The sequence below is a fragment of the Pleurodeles waltl genome, chromosome 9 (genome assembly GCF_031143425.1).
Source record: "Pleurodeles waltl isolate 20211129_DDA chromosome 9, aPleWal1.hap1.20221129, whole genome shotgun sequence".
Classification (NCBI taxonomy): Eukaryota; Metazoa; Chordata; class Amphibia; order Caudata; family Salamandridae; genus Pleurodeles; species Pleurodeles waltl.
The window spans coordinates 781,257,987-781,278,763 of record NC_090448.1 but is presented as its reverse complement, the minus strand read 5'-3'; the positions used below and the strand labels follow the sequence as shown (position 1 = coordinate 781,278,763).

General features: G+C 44.5%; 1 protein-coding gene across 2 annotated transcripts in view; it reads left to right on the top strand.

Annotated features, from left to right (window-relative positions):
* PPP2R5B (protein phosphatase 2 regulatory subunit B'beta) overlaps positions 1-20,777 on the top strand; it is a 387,315-nt gene that overhangs the window by 256,835 nt on the left and 109,703 nt on the right. For both annotated transcript variants that reach the window (XM_069207984.1, XM_069207985.1), the window contains one exon: positions 11,477-11,569. In XM_069207984.1, the coding sequence (XP_069064085.1) occupies positions 11,477-11,569 (93 nt within the window). The remainder of the gene's footprint in view (positions 1-11,476; positions 11,570-20,777) is intronic.

Below are 20,777 nucleotides of genomic sequence, written 5' to 3'. Positions count from 1 at the left end.
CCCAGTCATCAAAGCATTTATGGAGGGACTAAAAAGAATCATACCCCCAAGGACACCACCAGTACCTTTGTGGAACCTTAATATTGTATTAACACGACTCATGGGCCCACCATTCGAACCCATGCATTCTTGTGAAATGCAATACCTGACTTGGAAAGTAGCATTTCTAATAGCTATCACATCACTTAGAAGAGTAAGTGAGATACAAGCATTTACTATTCAACAACCCTTTATACAAATACATACACCTAAAGTGGTTCTCAGTACAAACCCAAATTCTTACCAAAGGTCATATCACCATTCCACCTAAACCAAACTGAGGAACTCCCAGTCTTCTTTCCGCAACCAGACTCTGTAGCCGAAAGAGCCTTACATACATCAGGCCTTAAAAGAGCACTAATGTATTACATTAACAGAACAAAACAATTTCGTAAAACAAAACAATTGTTTGTAGCCTTCCAAAAACCTCATGCAGGTAATCCTATATCCAAACAAGGCATCGCCAGATGGATAGTTAAATGTATTCCAACTTGCTATATCAAAGCAAAAAGAGATTTACCTATTACACCAAGAGCACTTTCCACTAGGAAGAAAGGCATCACAATGGCTTTTCTAGGGAATATACCTATGACTGAAATTTGTAAGGCAGCCACCTGGTCTACGCCTCATACATACACTAAGCATTACTGTGTAGATGTGTTAGCAACGCAACAAGCCACAGTAGGACAGGCTGTATTAAGAACATTATTTCAGACAACTTCAACTCCTACAGGCTAAACCACCGCTTTTGGGGAGATTACTGCTTGTTAGTCTATGCACAGCATGTGTATCTGCAGCTACACATGCCACCGAACGGAAAATGTCACTTACCCAGTGTACATCTGTTCGTGGCATGAGACGCTGCAGATTCACATGCGCCCTCCCACCTCCCCGGTAGCCTGTAGCTGTTATTAGTTGGATGAAAATTGTAAATTTGTAAATAATTATTCTTTTGATACACATTAAGTACATACATACCTACTCCATTGCATGGGCACATATAGTATACTCACACCTCCTACCTCACCCTCTGCGGGGAAAACAATCTAAGATGGAGTCGATGCCCATGTGCAATGGAGCCGAAAGGAGGAGTCCCTCAGTCTCGTGACTCAAAGACTCCTTCGAAGAAAAACAACTTTTAACACTCCGAGCCCAACACTAGATGGCAGGTTAATGCACAGCATGTGAATCTGCAGCGTCTCATGCCACAAACAGATGTACACTGGGTAAGTGACATTTTCCATATATATATGTGTGTGTAATTATGTTCATCTGGCACATATATATTTGTAAAGTAAGCTCACGACACAGTAGCTAATCAATTTCAATATCTTAGAAACAAAACAAAAAAATCCATGCTCCCTTATCTAGAGAAACGTCAAATTAGTAAAAGTTAAAACTATATTAAATCTTACTCAAACGTAGGTAGAGAGGCCAGAGCAACTACCCATTTTCTGTTACTCGGGTCTAGTATTTTAGATTGACATACTCACCACTTTTACCCAAAGCCATCTTGGTGTGAACTTTGCCTTGCCATCAGATAAAGATATTTGTTTTTACTTTTAAACTAAAGCCCAGTTTACAACTAAGTTGCACATTCAGCACTGATTGTACTATGACGTTGTACGGCGGATAAGTTGTTCTAAATACTTTAACCACAGTGATTCTGCATTGCATATTTTCAGCGTGGCAAGGTGAGTAAAAGTTCGGAAATCAGTGAAATGTCTAAAAAAAAAAAAAAAAGTTTTTTTTACTCTTTTTGGATGTTTTTTCTGCGAAATATTTTTTCTTAGCAACACACCACCTGCTAAAATTTGAAATACTGATGAACTTTCCAACACCTGCTGTAGCACTTACAGCTTAGTCATTAACCCCTTTTTCCAACATCCTAGGGATTCTAAAGGTACCCAGAGTTTGTGGGTTCCCTTTGAGTAGAACAAGAAATTAGCCAAAATGCAGCTAAAATTTCGTATTTTTCAGAAAAATGGGGAAAAAGTGCTGCAGAAGAAAACATGGTATTTCCCTGAAAATTGCATCAACAAAGGGTTTGTTGTGCTAAAATCACCGTCTTCCCAGCTTTCAGGAACAGGCAGACTTGAATCAAAAAAACAAAAATTTAAACACAGTTTTGGCATTTTACTGGGACATACCCCATTTTTACAATTCTTTACAGCCTCCTTCAGGTTAGTGACAAAAATGGGTGCGAAAGCAATAGTGGAGCATAGACAGCTAAACATTTCTGAAAAGTATATCAAATTCTGAATCCAGGAAGAGGTCATTTGTGTAGATCCTTCAAGGTTTTCCAACAGAAAATAGCAGCTGAAATGAAAATTTTTTGAAATTGCATTGAAAAAAAGATCTATTTCTGTCCACGGTTTCTTCTATAACTTTTTCCAGCTATGGCAATTTTTTGAAAGCAATATACCGTTACGTCTGCCGGAGTCTGACAGGTGGCATCTAACAGTGTATCTATAAAGAGTGAAAAGTAGGTATCAAGGAAACCTTTTGTATTTCCAAAATGGGCACAAGATAAGGTGCTGAGAAGAGTGGTTGTTTGCACATTTCTGAATTCCGGGGTCCCCATACTACCATGTGAATTATAGGGCATTTCTTAAATAGACTTCTTTCTTACACACTGTCTTACATTTGGAAGGACAAAATGTAGAGGAAAAACAAGGGGGAATAACACTCGTTCTTCTATTCTGTGTTTCCCCAAGTCTCCAGATAGAAATGGTACCTCACTTGTGTGGGTAGGCATGGTGCCCGCGACAGGAAATGCCCCAAAAACGTGAATGCATGACATCTTTTTTGGAACGTGCCTAGCTGTGAATTTAGGCCTCTAGCTCAGCCAGCACCAAAGAAAACCTACCAAACCTGTGCATTTTTTAAAACTAGACACCTAGGGAAATTCAGAATGGGGTGACTTGTGGGACTCTCACCAGGTTCTATTACCAAGAATCCTTTGCAAACCTCAAAATATGGAGAGGAAAAAAACAAATTTTTTCTCACATTTCGGTGATGGAAAGTTGTGGAATCTGAGGAAAACCACAAACTTCCTTCCAGCTAGCATTCCCCCAAGTCTTCAGATAAAAATGGTACCTCACTTGTGTGGGTAGCCCCAGTGCCCGCGACAGGAAATGCCTCAAAACACAAGGTGGATACATCGCATTTTCCCAAAGAAAATGGACATGTTTTTTGCAAAGTGCCTAGCTGTGGGTTTTGGCCTGTAGTGCAGCTGGCTCCTAGGGAAACTAGCAAGCCCAGACATTTTTTAAAACCAGACACCTAAGGGAATCCAGAATGGGGTGACTTCTGGTGCTCTCACCAGGTTCTGTTATCCAGAATCCTTTGCAAACCTGCAAATCACAATGTGGACACATCAAAATCATCTATTGCAAAACGACCTGTTTTTGCAGGAGGGAGGAACCTGCGTTTTTGTCCCCCTGGCAGCAGTCATCTAGGGAAACCTACCAAACCCAGACATTTTTGAAAACTAGAACCCTATGGAGTGCAGGGATGTTTAGTTTGCACGGATCTCCCAACATTTTTGTATCCAAACTCCTCCGCGAACCTCAAATTTAGCTAAAAAAATAAAATCACATCTTCCACACTTTTCTTTGTAGGATCACTGTGCCGGTACAATTTTCCTATCATCCAGTGTTACCTTGGTCTGCCGGTAAAAATGACACCTCACTTGTGTGGGTTGCCCAGGTGCCTGCAACAGGAAAGTGCCAAAAACGTGTAGAGATTGAAGGGATAGCATAGCGAGTTGATAAGCACAATTTTTTTTATTATACATTTTTAAGCTGACTCTGCTTTGGGAACCCACACGTTGATCCAATATGTTACACATTAGTGCAACTCACGTACACCTAATTAAACTAACTTGGACAAAAGGGATACGCCCTAAACACCATGCCGCTCCTTGACATGAGCTGAACTAGAAAACATAGGTACAAAAGGTAAAAAGGAAATAAAGGACAAAAAGAGCCTGAAAATAAATTGTGGGCAAAATGAAACCAACTAAAGTATGAAAAATAATCTTGTCATGGATCAAAGGAAATCCAAGTGCTCTCAGCAAGCATTGGGAAATTGTGGGACAAGGGAAAAGAGGACTCTACCTCTCCAATCCAACAGAATCGGTGAAATCATAGTAAAAAATCAATGATTAATCCATGTTAATCTGGAAGGCGGTTGAAGTGGCATCACGGCGTTAGGCAAAAAGACTGCCCTTATTCCTCTGCACCAGTTTGTCTGGTGAAAAGGGGGAGGTAGGGCGGCTGCACCAAGAGAGCATGAAGCTCACTCATGCAATGAGCTGAAGTGCTTGCAATGAGGAAGATGGTTTTGATAGTCAAAAGGCCCGATGAGTAGCTATGATTTGGCTCCAAGGGGGTACTCATGGGGAACATCAGGGTTCGATTAAGATCCCACTGTATTATCACAAATACTTAAGGAGGGAGCATTTATGTCAAGCCTTTCATAAACCATATCACAACCTGTGATTTTAAACAAGGGCAGCTGACTAGGCAGCCAAATAACCTTCTGGTTACCCACAGCAAGAACTTGCTGGGCTAAAGATAGAACAAATAACAAATTATCCAAGTTTGGCTTCTAAAGGTTCTGTATTGCAAAGCCCACATGGGTCACAAATTTGTTTCAGTTCCTTGCTTAATAGAATTTGTAGATGGGTGTCCAGTTACAAGGATGACTCCTGCAGCCTCCAGAGGTAGATTGAATACAGTCAGCTGCTACAGATCTCCCTTGGCCGTAGCCTAATCTGAGGACAGATGCACATGCCCAGAATTTTCAGGTGCCACACTCTCCAGGTTCAATCCGGAGCTAATAGGATGACTTGGTTCCGGTCTTTTCTGATTTACTTCAGAACTCAGGCATGAGAGTCAGGAGCAGAAAGGCATACAGGAGTCTCATACTCAACTCCAGACAGAAGGCATCTCCTAAGAGCGCATTCTTGGGAACAGAAGTTTTGACACTGCTCTTCAACATTGGTGAATAGATCCACCCAGGGCTTCCACACTGTCGGAAGATGGCCTCCACCACCTCGGTATGCATTCTCTAGTTGTGATCTGCTGGGCGTTGCTAGCTGAACTTGTTGGCCCTAGCTTTTAAAGAGCCCAAGGTGGTTCACAATCAAGGAAATGCCCACACCCTCCAGTCAACTCAAGAGGCGCAGCACCTCTTGGCAGAGGAGCCAGGACCATTCACTGTCCAGTTCTGCCTTCAAATGATCCAGAACACTTGAGCAAGACCAGTTGCTTAAGGGCCAGCCAACTCCTTTTAGTCATTGCATATATGGTGTGCATTAAGGTTTCAGGGGTGAAAGCTCTGACAACTGATATCGACAGCAGATGGACAAATTAGATGTAGTGCATGCAAGGCACCTCTTGTCTAGTTAAGAGGGATTCTTGCATGCAGCCTTACTACCAGTTTAATCAGAACAAAAATGTCAATATACTTTATTTTACTTGTTTTATCTCATTGAAAAGGTTATCATTATGACAATTCATACTCTTGTTTGAAGAATATGTCACCCTTTGGCAGAGCAGCATCGGTAAAGGACCAAAAGTACAGAAATGAAGGCAAGATCAAAGTAGCAAAATATAAGAATTTGAAATCACAAAAAATGCTATCACAAAAATGGACAATGAAGCAGAACATGATTAAATAGGTAATGAAAAGGAGACAGAAGCAACAGGAATAGATATACTCACCAATGTATTACAAATAAACAAGGAAGGAAAATATTGAGTTCGCAAATTAAGCGATTGAGTACCACAGAGGGTGAAATCTAAGTGAATATTCACTTTCTGTAACAGATTTACATCATATTCAGATAACTAAGTCAAAGGACAGAAATGTCTAATCTTAGATTCTTAGTTCATAGTCTTTCATCTGCAAGTGACAAACTTGCGAAAGGAGTGTCACACAGACAAACATGATAAGGTTTAATAAAGCTATAAAGTAGAAATAGGCAAATACAAAAGCGGAGAGCATTTTCATACCGTAGTATTTACATAAATGATTTAGTGAAGGTTACTTCTAACTGGGAGCCTGGATCTAGATATTGCTTATAAATTGTCAAATATATCTCCTGCAGCAAGAGATTCTTCAGGAGTTCTAATTATGTGTTGCTGCATTTCAGCTTAATATTTCATTATAGATGTAGCCACCAGTGCACTAAAAAGTTCAGTTACAAGGGCAAACACATCTGAATTTTTTCAGACTATTCTTATGGCAAACAGCTGAAATTTGTGCATTTTTAGCAGGTCAAACACGGTTTGAATTAAAAAATATTATATATAAAACCATCAAACAAGTTATGATAAGAATATGCTCAATAAAAAGTATATATTTTGAAAATCTCAAAGATGGTTTAGAGACCATGGTTCTGGACGATTTGAAATCAGGTTTCAAGATTTTCCCCTGTGAACATGTCTTAAAGGATGAATTACTGGGCTCCAGAGAAGGATCCTGGTTATACCATTTTAAATGATTGCATCCAGAGAGAACATCACTGACTATTACCCTGCAAACTTGATGTTCGGGAGAACCATGACGACCAAGTTACATCAGTGGACCAACAGAAGATCAAGCACTGAGAAAGAAACCCATCTAAAAGACTTGGATTGTAAAATCAAAATGAAGGCCTATGCAGACAAGCGCGGAATGCAAAAGACATTACTTCACCAGACGAGATTGAGTGCCTGTTTGTCAGTCTCAAACGAAAATCTTATGCTCCATTTGATGCAGAGCCATTCCATGTTGTAACCAGCAAATGACACATGGTGACTGCACAACATCCTGGGAAAGCCATCATGGGAGATTCCTTGCATTTAAGAAATGTGGCTCATCGCTTGTCAGATACTGATGTCAATGCAAAGACTTTTTCAGAAAAGACAATTGGAACACCACAGACTGCTTTTCCCCCGGCATCGCCAATGCAGATTATGGCCTTTCTTGTTGCTGATTCCCAGTTTCTGAAAACATGATTGGGACGTGTCATGAAAGCGCCAAGAAGGCTTATTGAAGATCTATGACTCTGTATATGTTTGTAAAAATGTTTAATTTAACAGAGGGGGAGATGTACTTTCGTGCGAGTGTGAATGACGAAACCCTTTTGGCTCCTGAAAAACTTTGTGGAGTGTTGATGCGAGTGTTAGAACGTGGTGAAGTAAATGCAGGTTTAGAATGTTGATTTCGCAGTTACACACAGACAAATAAAGACGTGTAATACATAGCTCTGTGTGTGGCGTATTAATTGGTGGGTACCCATCCTGGGGAGGACGCTCCAGTACCCATTATGTATTTTTTATTTTACATGTTTATTTTGGGGCACTTAGCATGACTTTTAATAAAACAGCCTTTTCAAGCTAACATTGGGCACTATTTGGAATTAGAATGTTTAAGCTTTGTTTTCCTTTCTTGAATAAATTGTTCATAAAGCAATGGTAAATGCTAAAGGTCAGTGCAGTGAATTGGTTTTTATACTATTGCATTTTGTGCAAAAAAAGTCACCAAAACGTAAATGTGTGTTTAAAAAAAAATTATAATAAAGTTAAAAATTCAATGGAGAAAACATCAGTGACAACATTAACGTTTTGAACTAAAAAAAAAAAAAAACAGACATTTGCCAGTTATTGTTAGCAGAGCTAACTATAGCCTGTGCCCCGCCATGCACCGCTTATTGTTTCACATATTATATCACTCATGGCATGTTCTATGATATAATTTATAACATCAGTGATGACATTTCAAATGATATTACTGATGACATCATCCGAGTTTCTTTTGTACACATAACTCTGTAAACTAGTATATCATTAGAGGCCTGAAAATTAAGTACAAAATAGCTCAGGGTAATATGAAGCATCAATACTTGCAGCCAGGCATTGCATCCAGCTTAATAGTCACCCAACTCTACACTGCGCACGGCCTTTAGTCATACATAGCGTGGGGTTAGATGCACAGCTTGTCGTGCGGCCAGGCCCTGCTTCCAACTTCCAGCTGGCAGTCAACCCCCACAGCCTTTGACCATACATAGTGGGGGGTTGGTCACAGGGCTTGGCCTGCCACCAGGCCCTATGGCCAAATCCCCAGCAGGCTGCCAGCCACAAACCATACACAACTTTTGGTGTGCACAGCATAGGATTGGCTTTCGGGCCTGACAGCCCACCCTCTCAATCCAAAACAGGGAGCCCTATCCTCAAGAGCCAAATACAGTTGAACAGGGAGGAGGGCATGCTTCCCACTCCCTGAGCCTTAATTGCCCTGTGGACCATATGCCTGAGGGCCAAATACAATACAAAAGGAAGAGGGACGTCCATCCCTACTCCCCAACCCTTTATAGGCTCCCAGGGACATCACTGGGGTCTTTTTTTTTTTTCAAAGGGGTTGGGGAATGCACAAGCCCCCCCCCCTTCCTGAGCCTTATCAGGCCGCAGTAACTCCACTCTAAGTGCAAAGCCAATTAAAAAAAAAAAGAAGGACCACCATCCCTGGGCCATCATTGGCCCCAAGGACCCCATTCCCAAGGCCAAATTCAGTTAAAAAAGGACAGAGGGCCTGCACTGCCACCTCTCACTGAGCCTTCTTGGGCCTCAGGGTCAAAATGTAAGGTGAGGAGTGCAGCCCCTCTCACCAAGCCCTAATAGGCCCTGTGGACCCCCTCCCCTGGGGCCAAATACAACAAAAACAGTAAGGGGCCACATGCCCCCCCCCCTTCCTGAGCCCTGATAAGCCCAGGGACCCCATCCTCTGACTCAAATGTACTAAAAAAGTGGAGCCCACTTCCAAGCCTTATTATGTCAGAGGGACCTCATCCTCCATGGCCATGCATCTTTCTAAAAGAAGAGAAGAGAGGCACTGCCCAACCTCTTCGATCTTCTTTTGACCTCAGGGACCCCATTCCCTGGGACTGTCCATTTTTTAAAGAGCCTTATTTGTCACTAGGACCCCATCTCCTGCGGTAACATTACATTTTAAAGGGGAGGAAGGTTCACATGCAACCACTCCCTGAGATTTATTAGGCTCTAGGGCACCCATCCCCCTATGGCCATATTTTATTAAAAGGGGGTGGGGGGCTGTGCACCCCCCCCCCCCCCCCCCAAGCTTAATTTTGATCAGGGATCCCATGCCCTTGGTCCTGCATCAGTTACAGGTGGGTGTCAACAAGACTTTGGAGGCTGTGGTGGGAGTCCCAGGGCCCGTGGCCCCAGCCAACTACCTGCATGTTGCGGGACCCAGCATGGTTCCCTCCCAAAAGGAACAGCTATTTATGCTGCTCCCTCCGGGTGGGAGCAAATGTTGTTCTGTTTCTGTTCCAGCATCTGTGTAGGCAGCGAAACAGAGCACAAGTTTACAGCCATGGGGAGCATACTAAAAGCTCCCGCCAGCTGGGAGCAGACTCAGGGCTTCATTTAGATATTGGCGAACAAGTTACTATGTCACGGTAACGATATCCTGTCAGCCGAAATATAAATCCCATTATTTCCTAAAGGTATTTATATTTCGGCGGACTGGATATCCGTCACCATTGTGACGGAGTAACTCATCTACTGAAATCTAAATCAGGCCACTAGTGTTTGCTCCTGTTTGGCAGGAGATTTGAAAATACTCCCACAAGATGGAAGCAAACCCATGTTTCACTGCCTGATGTCCTGGGGGTAGGCCCAGAGGATGGGGGTCCCTCTGGCTATTAAGGCTCAGGTAGGAGGCCAGGCTGCCCCCCCTTCCTTTTGCTTAAAGAGACGGCCATGAGGGATGGGGTCCCAAAGGCATATTTAAGGCCCAGGGAGGGGGGCGCAACCCCGTCTCCCCCTAATAATTCATTAGGCCCTGGGGTATGGGGTCCCCGGAGCTGAAAATGACTTGGCGAGGGTGGCCACATGCCCCCTCCCATTCATAACTGCATCGGGCCCTAGGACATTGGGTTGGGGTTCCTGGGGCAGAAAAAGGTTCAGGGGAGGGAAGCCGCAGGCCCCTTCCCCTTAATTAAAGTCTTGGTGCCCTACTCATGCCCTCCATACCCATATATACATAAAATTGGAAGCCATCAATTTTTATTATTTATTTATTCATTTTTGTTGTGCAACTCCTGTGGGATTGTGGCCAAATTTGCCATTTTATTTTTTTCATTTTGGTCCAGGGGCATGGGGGCATTGTCCCTCTGGGTTCCCCCACATCGGACATGGGGGGGACAGGGTAACCTTACCCTGCCCCCTTATATCATTTTTAAACTTTGACAGGGAACTAAGCTCCCTGGGCCAACCAGAAAGTTCTGTTTCAAAATGCTGCTTCAAGACTCTCCAGAGACTCTTGTGGATCCAAAAATCCAGATATACAAATATATGTGAACCTTAACCTCTCAATCTACTGAACAGATTTACACCAAATCTCAAAAAGTACAATCTGCAGACCAAGATCTAGCTTCCTGCTAAATTTGGTGTAATTCCGTTTAGCAGTTTTTGTGGTTCTTCCTCCTGCGGGCTTCCTGCCCCCTTACAATATTGCTTAGTCCATTAGGCCTTAATCAAAGCATAAGAAGAAGACAGTTCATAAATTGTTCACCAGCAACAAAAAGACTTTCTGAATTAGACAACATTGATGTCCCAGAAAAATGAAATCGGAACATTAGGGCTAAATTTAATGAAACAGCCTGTTATCTCTAGGGAATCTTTTTTGATGTATGTATGGAGTTCCCTGCAGTTTGAGAAGGTGCAGGTGTGCAGTGTTTCTTCTGTACCAAATAAATGACAAGCCTGCATCTTCTGAGTAAGAGTGGGAAAGACTGCTCACATTCCTAGCTAATGAATTCAGAGAACTTGCCTGCCACTGCTACAAATGGGTTTTGAAGATTATTCCTAGGGAGATAAATCATCGTTACAAAGAGTGATAAAGGCAACAAAGCGGTACTTCTGGGGACAGGTGTCCGAGACGAGCAAACGTGAGGTAGGGTGCTATACATCGGAATCGTCACAGAGCAACCACAGGGAGGTTTATGAATGCAAAATGGTGAAAAAGGGAGATGGGAAGTAGTTTATTGGAAATTACCTCTGAGGTATAGGTTTGGGATGATATTGGGGTTTGGGCGAAGGGGGACAATATAATGTTTTCTTTTTATAACTTATGTTTTGGTACCACCAATATAACACTGTAATCTGCTGATCTCATAATGAATAATGTTGTGGAAGTCTCTATTAAGTGATGGGTTCATGTGTGAACTGTAAATGATTGGGGGGGAAAGATTCTCTGCTACATGTTGTACTCATGTGACTGCATCAGCTGTTGGACTAAAACTGCAAGGCAATGTGCTGAGGCACATTCAAGTATTCGTGTTATCTGTACTAAATTACACTTATTGTGAGCAACAGAGGACCCCTAGCTCATCCCTGAAGTTTCTTTCTGTTTCTGTCTACAGCTGGTTTATGAATTCTTTCTCCGCTTCCTGGAGAGCCCTGACTTTCAGCCATCTGTTGCGAAGAGATATGTGGATCAGAAATTTGTCATGACGGTAAGTAGCATATCACATAATTTTCCTCAGATCCTCAGTCACTGTCCATTACAATGATCTCTAGAGTTCATTTAGAGTACTGAGTAAAAACTACACAGAGAAAACATGTTTAAAGTCTCTGGTCCATCCTGCTGGCACCTTCATGAGGGGTATTCTTTGTTGTTTGTTGTTTTTTTAATCGCTTGGGAACAATGGCAAATGTACCTTTTGATGCAGGTTGAAGTGAAAGACTCCTGTTGAGACACCTTGGTCAGTGATGACAGGCAAACTCTCTAACTCGTAGAAACTTATAGGCTGCTCAAACAGTGGCACCTGGTGATCTTTGAAAGTGTTTTGGGGTTTAATAATCTGCCCTAAATTTCTGGTGTAACTAAGCACAATGATTGAGCCCAGAAACCTTCAGGTGTTTCCAGGGATTCTCCACACAATACAATTTTGTAAAAATTACGAGTAATTTTGCTTTGTGATGGATACTTCTAACTGCAGATTCCTCAATTTATAATAATCCACTGGCACCAGATTGATTTCTGAGAAGTTGGTATCAGTGTCTCTGTGCACTGAAGTGACATTCTGTGTCGGACTCCGGAACTTCTTGGAAGCTGAACTTAAACACCGCCTCTTCAGGATGATGTCAGTCCCTTTCATAGTGCGTCTTACAATGCAGATCTGAAAACTCCATGTCGGTCTTCTAATGACTCCCAATGGACTCTTGAATAGTATAGTAGGTCAAAAATGACCGGATTCAAACGGTGACCCAACTGCAGGAAATAGATGTCTGTCACAGACCCACGCAAGGTGTGCCTTTGGTGTATCGACTTAGGACACAACTCATTCATGTGGTAAAAGTGCCCTAATGCATTCAAAGGAGATTTGACACCAGGAGATGAACTTGTTTGTCACCAAACACCAGAATAAATTGTGGTGTTCGCGCAGGTCCTGCTCCAAGTCATGGTCCCAATCACGGAGCCGTTTCCTGAGACCACTCCATTTCCCATCCAAAGTCTTCAGGTAAGTACAAGTCTAAGCACAAGCATAAGAGAACGAAGTGGGACTCGGACTGAGCTTGCCACTCCAAAAGAGAAGGCACAAGGTGTCTATATGTAGGACGCACTAACTTAGGTACCCAGCCTTGCAACCGATTTTTCAATTGATCCTCACAGATAATTTGATGCCTAGCTGGTGAAAGTCATGCTCTTGCATGCTAATTTGCAGGCAGGTGGCCAGGTGACCCATACTTGTGCCCAGTGACGCATATTTTCTTAGCAGGGGCCCTGGTCTGGAGAATCTGTATCACAAACCCTAACCTTTAAGGTGAATCATTCATTTTTGACAAATCGCCACTATTATTCCCCCGCCAGCCGCCAAACACCCACCCCCATCCATGGATAGAGGATCAAAAAGGATTGATTCCTCTGGCGAACGTATGTTCTCTACTGACAGCCTGCCACGAGTTCTGAAAGCTCAGTCTGCTGTTGCCCTTTTGGGCATGGCTAGCAAGATCCTGCTGGCTGTCGCAAAGGATCCTAGGCTCTGTTTGGGTCACTTTTTATTTTTTATTTATTTCTTTATTAGGTTTTAACAATATTCATCATGTAACCATTGCTTTGCCCTTTACATTTCAAAATCATAGTCATGAATTTCAATCCCACCCATCCACCACTCAGAGCTCACAACCAGGTCAGCAGTGCCAAGACCAACTCGCCCCTCAGCTGCTTTCATCTTACAATGATGTATAATTGGTACTGCAGGAAAAATCCCCAGCAGACACAAGCACCTTAGTTGAAGCCAATGTGCGGGGCAATCTAGAGCGCACCACCTCGACCCGTGTATTCAGTAGTAACAGTTATTGGTAACAACTTTCAGATTAGTATATTTCCAATGCCGCTGTGTTGCATACATATATCTGCGAATGGATACACAGTTAGGGGTCTGATGTCATTTTTGGCTTGTACCTTTGTAATGTAAACTTCCCAAATCAAGGTCATAGTCACATTCAGCTGGTACACTGTTCTGTGTAATGGCAAAAGCTTCTGCCTTAGCACATGTCAGTAGATCACATACCCACAGTCTTACTTTTGATGCTGAATTGGTCTTCGAAGACATGGCAATATGGCACTTAAATAATAACAGGGCCAAGTTTATAAATTTACAAAACATTTGATCTTTTGAGTCTTGGCTTGAGTCCTAGGAGGCATACTTCAGGTGTGCAAGGGACTGTATGGTCCACTATTTCATATTAAGGCCCTCATTGTGAACACAGTGGTAAAAATCACTGTGTTCATGCTAGCTGTCAAAACACTGACCGCCATCGTCCCCGGATCCCAGCCGGCTGCATAAAGAACATTCCTGTGGGCCGGCGGGCAGAAACGTTGTTTCCGCCCATGGGCCCACAGGAAGGCCTGGCCGGGACATTGACGGCGGCTGCCGCCAATGCTTCTGTGCGGCGGGTGCAGCTGCACCCGTCGTGCAGATCACTGCCCAAAAATTGGGCAGTGACCTGCGCGACGGGGCCCTGAACCCGGGCCCCCTGCACTACTTATGCGAAGTGCATGGGCAGTGCAGGAGCCCCCAGGGGTGCCCCGGTGCACCCCTTCCGCCAGCCTTTTCTGGTGGCTGGGGAAACATTATCCGAGGGGCAGCACCGCTGCCCTGTTGGATAATGTTTCCGCCCGCCGCCAGGATGCCTGACGAAGGCAGCCTGACGGTGAGTGAGGGCTGCCGACGGCGGTCCTCATGGGGTTCTTTATGTGGCGGTGTGGACTGCCATGCCGGCTGGCGGTTTTACCCGCCACCGCCGGCATGGCAGGCCACACCGCCAACTTTGTAATGACCACCTAAGTTTCCAATACCTCTGTCCATGTGTGTCGTAGAGTTCCACAGTCCCATACCATGTAGTAAAAGCCTGCGATGCCATGTCGGCAACAGGGACCACTCGCTGGTACCCCAGTATATCTTATGAAACCAGTGAGGTGTTAAATAAGTTTGATATACATAGTTGAATTGTGTGAATCTAAATCTTGAATTGCAAGATATCTGTTTAACAATACTTGTGAATGTTCCCCATTGTTTAGTTGTGATCTCCCTGCCAGGATCCTTCTCACTGTTAACTGTATGGCTCGGAGAAGGGTTGTGCAGGTGTTGTAGCAATAAGGTATATAACTCTTATCGTTTTCCTACCAGCATCGTGGGATTGGAGGCCTGCTAGGAGTTAGGCATCTCCCCTTGTTGCACTCCCCACTTCTTGGGAATATGGCTCTTTGAATTACAATATACATGAGCGTCTGCCCCTGTGGCAGGTTATATACTTTCATGATTTCTTGAAATGTGTACTGCTTTCCCTCTGAAAATAAGCCACCCACTCATAGTATTCCTGCCTCTTTCCGTGCCTCTCTCTCACGTTTGCAACATCTTGGACCTCTGTCAAGGACCAAAACCCTGGGGATGGCGTGTATGGAGGTAGTTGTCCACGTATGTGTACATAATTATGCCATTTGAGTTTGGCCTTCGTCAACAAGATTGAGGTCAGTTGTACTAACCGTGGATGAGAAGTCAAGGTAGGATAGCTGTCTTTAAGGAAACATACTACTACTTGCTTTTCCATGTGTGATCCCTCTCCTAGCCACTGCATTGTCTACCGTAGATGTGCTGTGTCATAATATTAATTATAATAAGGGGCACCCAGCCTGCTCTTCATCAAGGGGTGCTGCAAAGGAAGCATCATATGTCAAGTAAAATTCAATGCGAAAGCCGTCCATACCTGGTGTCTTATTTTGTGCCATTTGTGATATAGCTCCATACTTCTTCGATCGTTATGGCGGTTATCCAGTTCAGTATATTGGAGTGGGTGAGCCTAGGCAATAGTATGTCTCTGGCGTAAGTATTGATACAAGTTGTAGTTGGAATTGTGGTCCTCTTGTATAGTGCGGTATAGTATTTAAAGAAGGCCTTATTTAAATCTACTTGTGAAGTGAGTTGTATCCCCGTGGGCAGTAATATTGCCCCTATCGTTTTGCAGATTATGTCTTCTGTTAGGAGCCAAACTAACATTTTTCCTGCCTTGTCTCCCTCATTGTGTTGTTTGCTAACTTATTCACTATAGTACAGTACTCCTAGCCTGTATTTCAGCATGCTTACAGTGGAGGGCCTTGAGTTGTGGGGGGTTTGCCAGGGTGCATGGACACCTCCACCTCAAGTTGGTACACAGGCTTTTCCAAGGTGGAAATCTTGACTTGCGGTACTTTCTTAGTCCTCCAAGAAGTGACTGTGCAGTGGCCACGGATCGTTACCATGAATGCTTTCTATTCAGCCTCTCTGGCATGGTCTGTGTGTTCATTGCCTGGACAGTACTCTATAATATGTGTGCCTATGGTGTTTCCGAAAGGTGTGAGAAAAACAATGTGATGCCTTCCTACAGCTAGCCCCTTGTAAAAGGGGTGTTGGTCTATCTTAGTCTATGTTCATAACCCAGTTAAAATCACCCCTGCCCCACATATGGAGCACCCACGGATCCTACATCAAGACAGGAGTCAGTCGCACAAGCAAACCAATCTAGGTGCATATATTGCTGCTATGGCCAGGGGAATCACATCTGGATGGCCCTCAATCAAGACCTATCTACCCTCTGGATCTTTCTTGATCGTGGTGATTTTCAAAGGTACCCCTCGTGCCACCCATATTATTGTCGCCCTGCTGTATGCCGAATATGTGGTTCTGTGTATCTGTTCCCCCATATAGTGCCTAGTTTCTCCAGTTCTGTGCTAGTTATCTGTGTTTCGTGGAAACCTGCTACCTGAATACCCCATCATCAGATATGTGTATACTGTGTCACTTACAGGGTGTGGTCATTCCCCACATGTTCCAGTTCAGTTTATTATATGTCGTCATTGTGGTCTTTTTGCTGTCCATCGCTACCTATCTGCTCTGTATTTTGTGAAACCCAGCAGAGTACGCCCCCTATGGGTCTAATCCTTCTTTTCATCATATTTCCAGCTTCCCCCCAACCTACTCCCACTGCTCTGCGTAATTCGGGCAGTGAAAGGCGTGTTGGGGCTGTCCATGGGCGAGACCACCATGCAAAGGCAGGCGGAAAGGGGACTTGTAATCCCCAGGGCAGTGCCGCCTGCAGTGCTGCCTTGACGGATTGCGACCGCTTAGACCGTCAGGCTGTCGACAGGTGACAATCTGGTAGTGCCTGTGGTCGGACCGTGGACCATCTGCCACAGTCACAATGGGCGGGTGGACTGCCCTGTCTGCGGCAGTCCGATGGCCATTGCGAGTATGGCAGTCTTGAAACCGCCACACTCAAAATGAGTGCCTTAGTTTAGCTGGGAATAGTAGTGCATATTTCAGGTTCATGAGGCGTAGCTGCTGCCTTCAATGTCAGGTAGGAGTTGTGTTGTAGGTGTATGTCCAGTAGGTGTAAGTCCAGTGTATAGTCAGAATACGGCGTGGCGCTTGTGCCCTTACATTGCCATGGGCCTTTGGTCCTGAATAACTGCAGAATAAGGTCTCAGTCCCTGTAACTTAATAGATCTGTGATCACCAGGGACAGCTGCATCCCCTGCAGTGGGAGGCAGCACAGAAGCAGATGTGCTGTATCAATTGAGAAGAATTTGGGAAGCTAACCCCCCCAGGGCTGAGCCCATCAGCTATTTCCCAGAACTTGTTCCAAGTTAGACCTTCTGCACGTTCTGGTATTCCCAGGAAACGCATATTGTTCCACCTGGAACGACTCTTGGCATCCTCCACTCATTGCTGCAATTGGCCAACATCCATCCTGAGAAGCCACACGTGGGATTGGACTTCCTAGAACGTTGGGCGCATCGTGGAGACAGTCAACTTTGTTTCCTCCACATTTTCTGTTAGTTTCTTGTTGTCTGCGCAGAGTGAGCTCCACAGCGACTGTTTCATTCTTGGACTCTAGCAACGTTTTAGTGTCTAGTACAGCATGTAGTACCAACTCAAATTGCCCCAAATGTTTCACAAAGGTAGATTCCAGGTGAGTCAGCGTGCCCTCCGCTGCTATCACTAACTGTGTTAACATCTCAGCAGTGTCTTGGTCGCATTACAAGAGAGCTTTCCAGCTTGGGTTTCACGTTCTTAGGTCTTTAGAGGACACCCCAATCTGTGCTGTGAAAGCACAATTTCTAAAAGAAACAAACAGTCAATGCATAGTCATGGTATATTCAAGAGTAAAGTTTTTTTGCCCAGCTCGAGTATGAACACGGAGTGACCAACTGCCAAGAGTTCTACCTGGCTGGAGTTACATTATACATGAGTAAATACTTAGGAATACATTAGAAGAGCTAAATCATCTACTACTTGTATCTACAAGATCACCCTTATAACGCACTTGAAAGCACCAGTTTTGACAGTTATGCAGCTTGGCAGTGAATCTGTTGCCTACAGCTCATTAGCTTTCTTAGTTTTCAAGGCCCCAGTCAAGCATTCCTAAGGTAAAGCAGATTTTACGAGCCCGTCCTTGCATTCTGTCAGTAGTTGGACAGGGAGTGGAAACTTCTCCAGTCAAATGGTCTCACCCCTGTTCTGCACATGCATCCTGATAATTGCAAGGAAGGAATGGAAACTTTAAAAGGTTTCTGCCAAAACTATTAATAGAAAAGCAACCCAAGGCAGATACACAATGAAGGGTCGGTCTCAAAAAGTACAAGCAAAGCAAAGTTCAAGGAATTATTTTTTCATACTTCAGCGCACTTATCTTAACCCCCAAAGTCCTAGTTAAAGCAAAAAAACTATTTCTTCCAAAGTTGCACATCTGGGCTAAGCCCACACCTAGCCCACATCTGTGTTTTAGCAAATGATAAGTGAAAAGAAGAAACTCATAAGTTTCCAAGCAAGCTTTTTTTCAAAACATGAGCATATTACAAAAAGGCACACTTGGAACAAATGTAAAATGGAGAACAGTTTTAAAAATGGTTGATTTATATATATTCTCTTTTGACTTTCACAGTACTGGTACTGGGCCCGCCCACCAGGCCCCATATAGCAGTTGTCACTATGTGCACTCCCATCAGCCATGTGATCTGGTGCAAGCAGGGAGGGTAATGAGCCCTTCCCCTGGTGCTTTTCAGTTTCTGCTGCCACAAACTGACCCATCTTTCACTGTGTTGTCCGATGTAACTTGAAATGGGTGTGGGGGGCTCAGACATAACCCAGTCTCAATTTCTCTGCCCTCTCCATCTTTCTCTTCCGTGTGCCCACCGGCGTAGAAGGGAAGGGCCTGCAGCACAGTGGTATATCTGGCTCCTCTTGGTGGGTGAGTGGCACTTGTAGCCTTCACCCCCTCATCTGTCCCCCTTTAGCACAGTTCACAGGGGAAGGCAACATTAAAGCTTGTCTCAATTCACTGTGAGTACAGCCACCAATGCCCCAGCAGCAGGCCGCAATGTGGGTTCTCTTTAACACTCATCTGCCAGGGTGCACAGTCCATCGCGCATGAATGCCTGTCTCTAGGTGGTATCACCTCGGTCTGCCACTGACAACCGGACCATGATCCTCAGTCGTTGTGCTGATTCCTAGCCGACTATCAACTTTGGTCTCCAGTCAGTGCTGACTCCCCTCCTGCATGGGAGTGAGATCGATGCAGGGCCACCCGAAGTGGGGCCACATTTGAGTGAGCCTCTGCACTGCCACCAACACTCCTTCTCCGCCGCCTGTACACTGCTGGTGTTTGGCTGTCAGGCGAGGCCGGCAGTCCAGCCCACCTACCCTTTCACTTGGGAGTCCATGCACCATGACTGCTTGGAGCCTCCGCTTAGTTACGAGCTCTCATTGGAACAAGAGAGGGGCACCAGCGGTCCTGATGAGACTCCTAGTTAGCTCAGTCTCTCATCTGCAGCTAGTCCAGTCAGGGGCTTCACAAGGGTTCCTGTCTGCAGCTCCTTGGCTCCGCGAGACGGCCAACTTGCAGTCCACACTGACTGCCACCCTGTTCCACATTTCACACTGGGAGCCACCAGCACTCGGTAGACAAGTGGAGATGATTGCGGAGACAATGGATCCCAGGATGTCAAAGGATTTTGGCAGGACTCCGTGCAGAGCTCCACATTTTGCGACTGCTCCGGTCACCATCTTGGCCACGTCCCCCCTCTTTGGCTCAGATGATCGATGACAGGTAGGATACAACCAAGTATGTAATCTGCGCAGGCTTGGGTATCACAGACAAACATTTGAAAACCAGTCAATAGTGATCTCTTTCGAAGGCATGCCTAAATGAAATCAACTGGATTCTCCTGTGACATCTATCATAACTGATATGCCCTTTGATGGATCTCGGTCTTTGGAGAAAAGGCAGGCTCAGCTTTGGAGTTCTTTAAAGATAGCAGAGGGACAGCATGTTCCTTGAGGCTTTTGACCCCTGCAAAACAATTTCCTCAGCATTTCCAAATATTATGGGGCTATTCTAGCGTGGTATACTTGGGCAGAGACAGCCTTCCTAGCCAGTGATTCAGAAGATATCCCAATCTTTTCTGGACCATAGACATGGAACTGACAGACAATGCACAGTTGAGTAGCAACACTTGTCCTCCATCTCATCTTGCACTGCTACAGCCGGCCCATAAACTGCTTGAGTTTGCTCTTTGGGCCAGGATTTAGCACTTCTTCCCAGTACGGTCATCCAACTTATCTGAGAGTTTGTATTGCAAATTGTTCAGAGAGGCTATGCCTTACCTTTTCTGTCCTCTCCACCCAGAGCATCTGTTTATCCTTCTACAAGAAGTAATGGCTGCTGCTGTTTACGGATATCATAGTGAGGGTACTGGACTCTGAAACTGGTGGGGGTTGTTACTCCACTACTTTCTCATCCTGAAAAAGATGATGGCCACAGAGCTTTCTTAGACATCCATCCCCCTTCATGCCTTCCTGTAGAAAGACAAATTCAAAATTTTACACATTGGATTAGATTATTTCTACCCTGGAGTCGGGAGACTGAATGCTATCCTTGGACTTGCAGAACACATTTTCATATACTCATCTTGCGATTTCACAGGTGTTAAATGAGGTTCAAGGTGCGCCACTAGCCTTTTCAGTTGCCATACTCCCCTTCAACCACGGGTGTTCACAAAAGTGATTGTCGTGGTCACTGCCCATTTTCTCAAGGGTAGGAGTTCCTGTATTGCTGTACATTGATGATTGGCTGCTAAAGGCTAGCTCACCAAAGTGAGATGTGGATCACCTCAGACCCTCC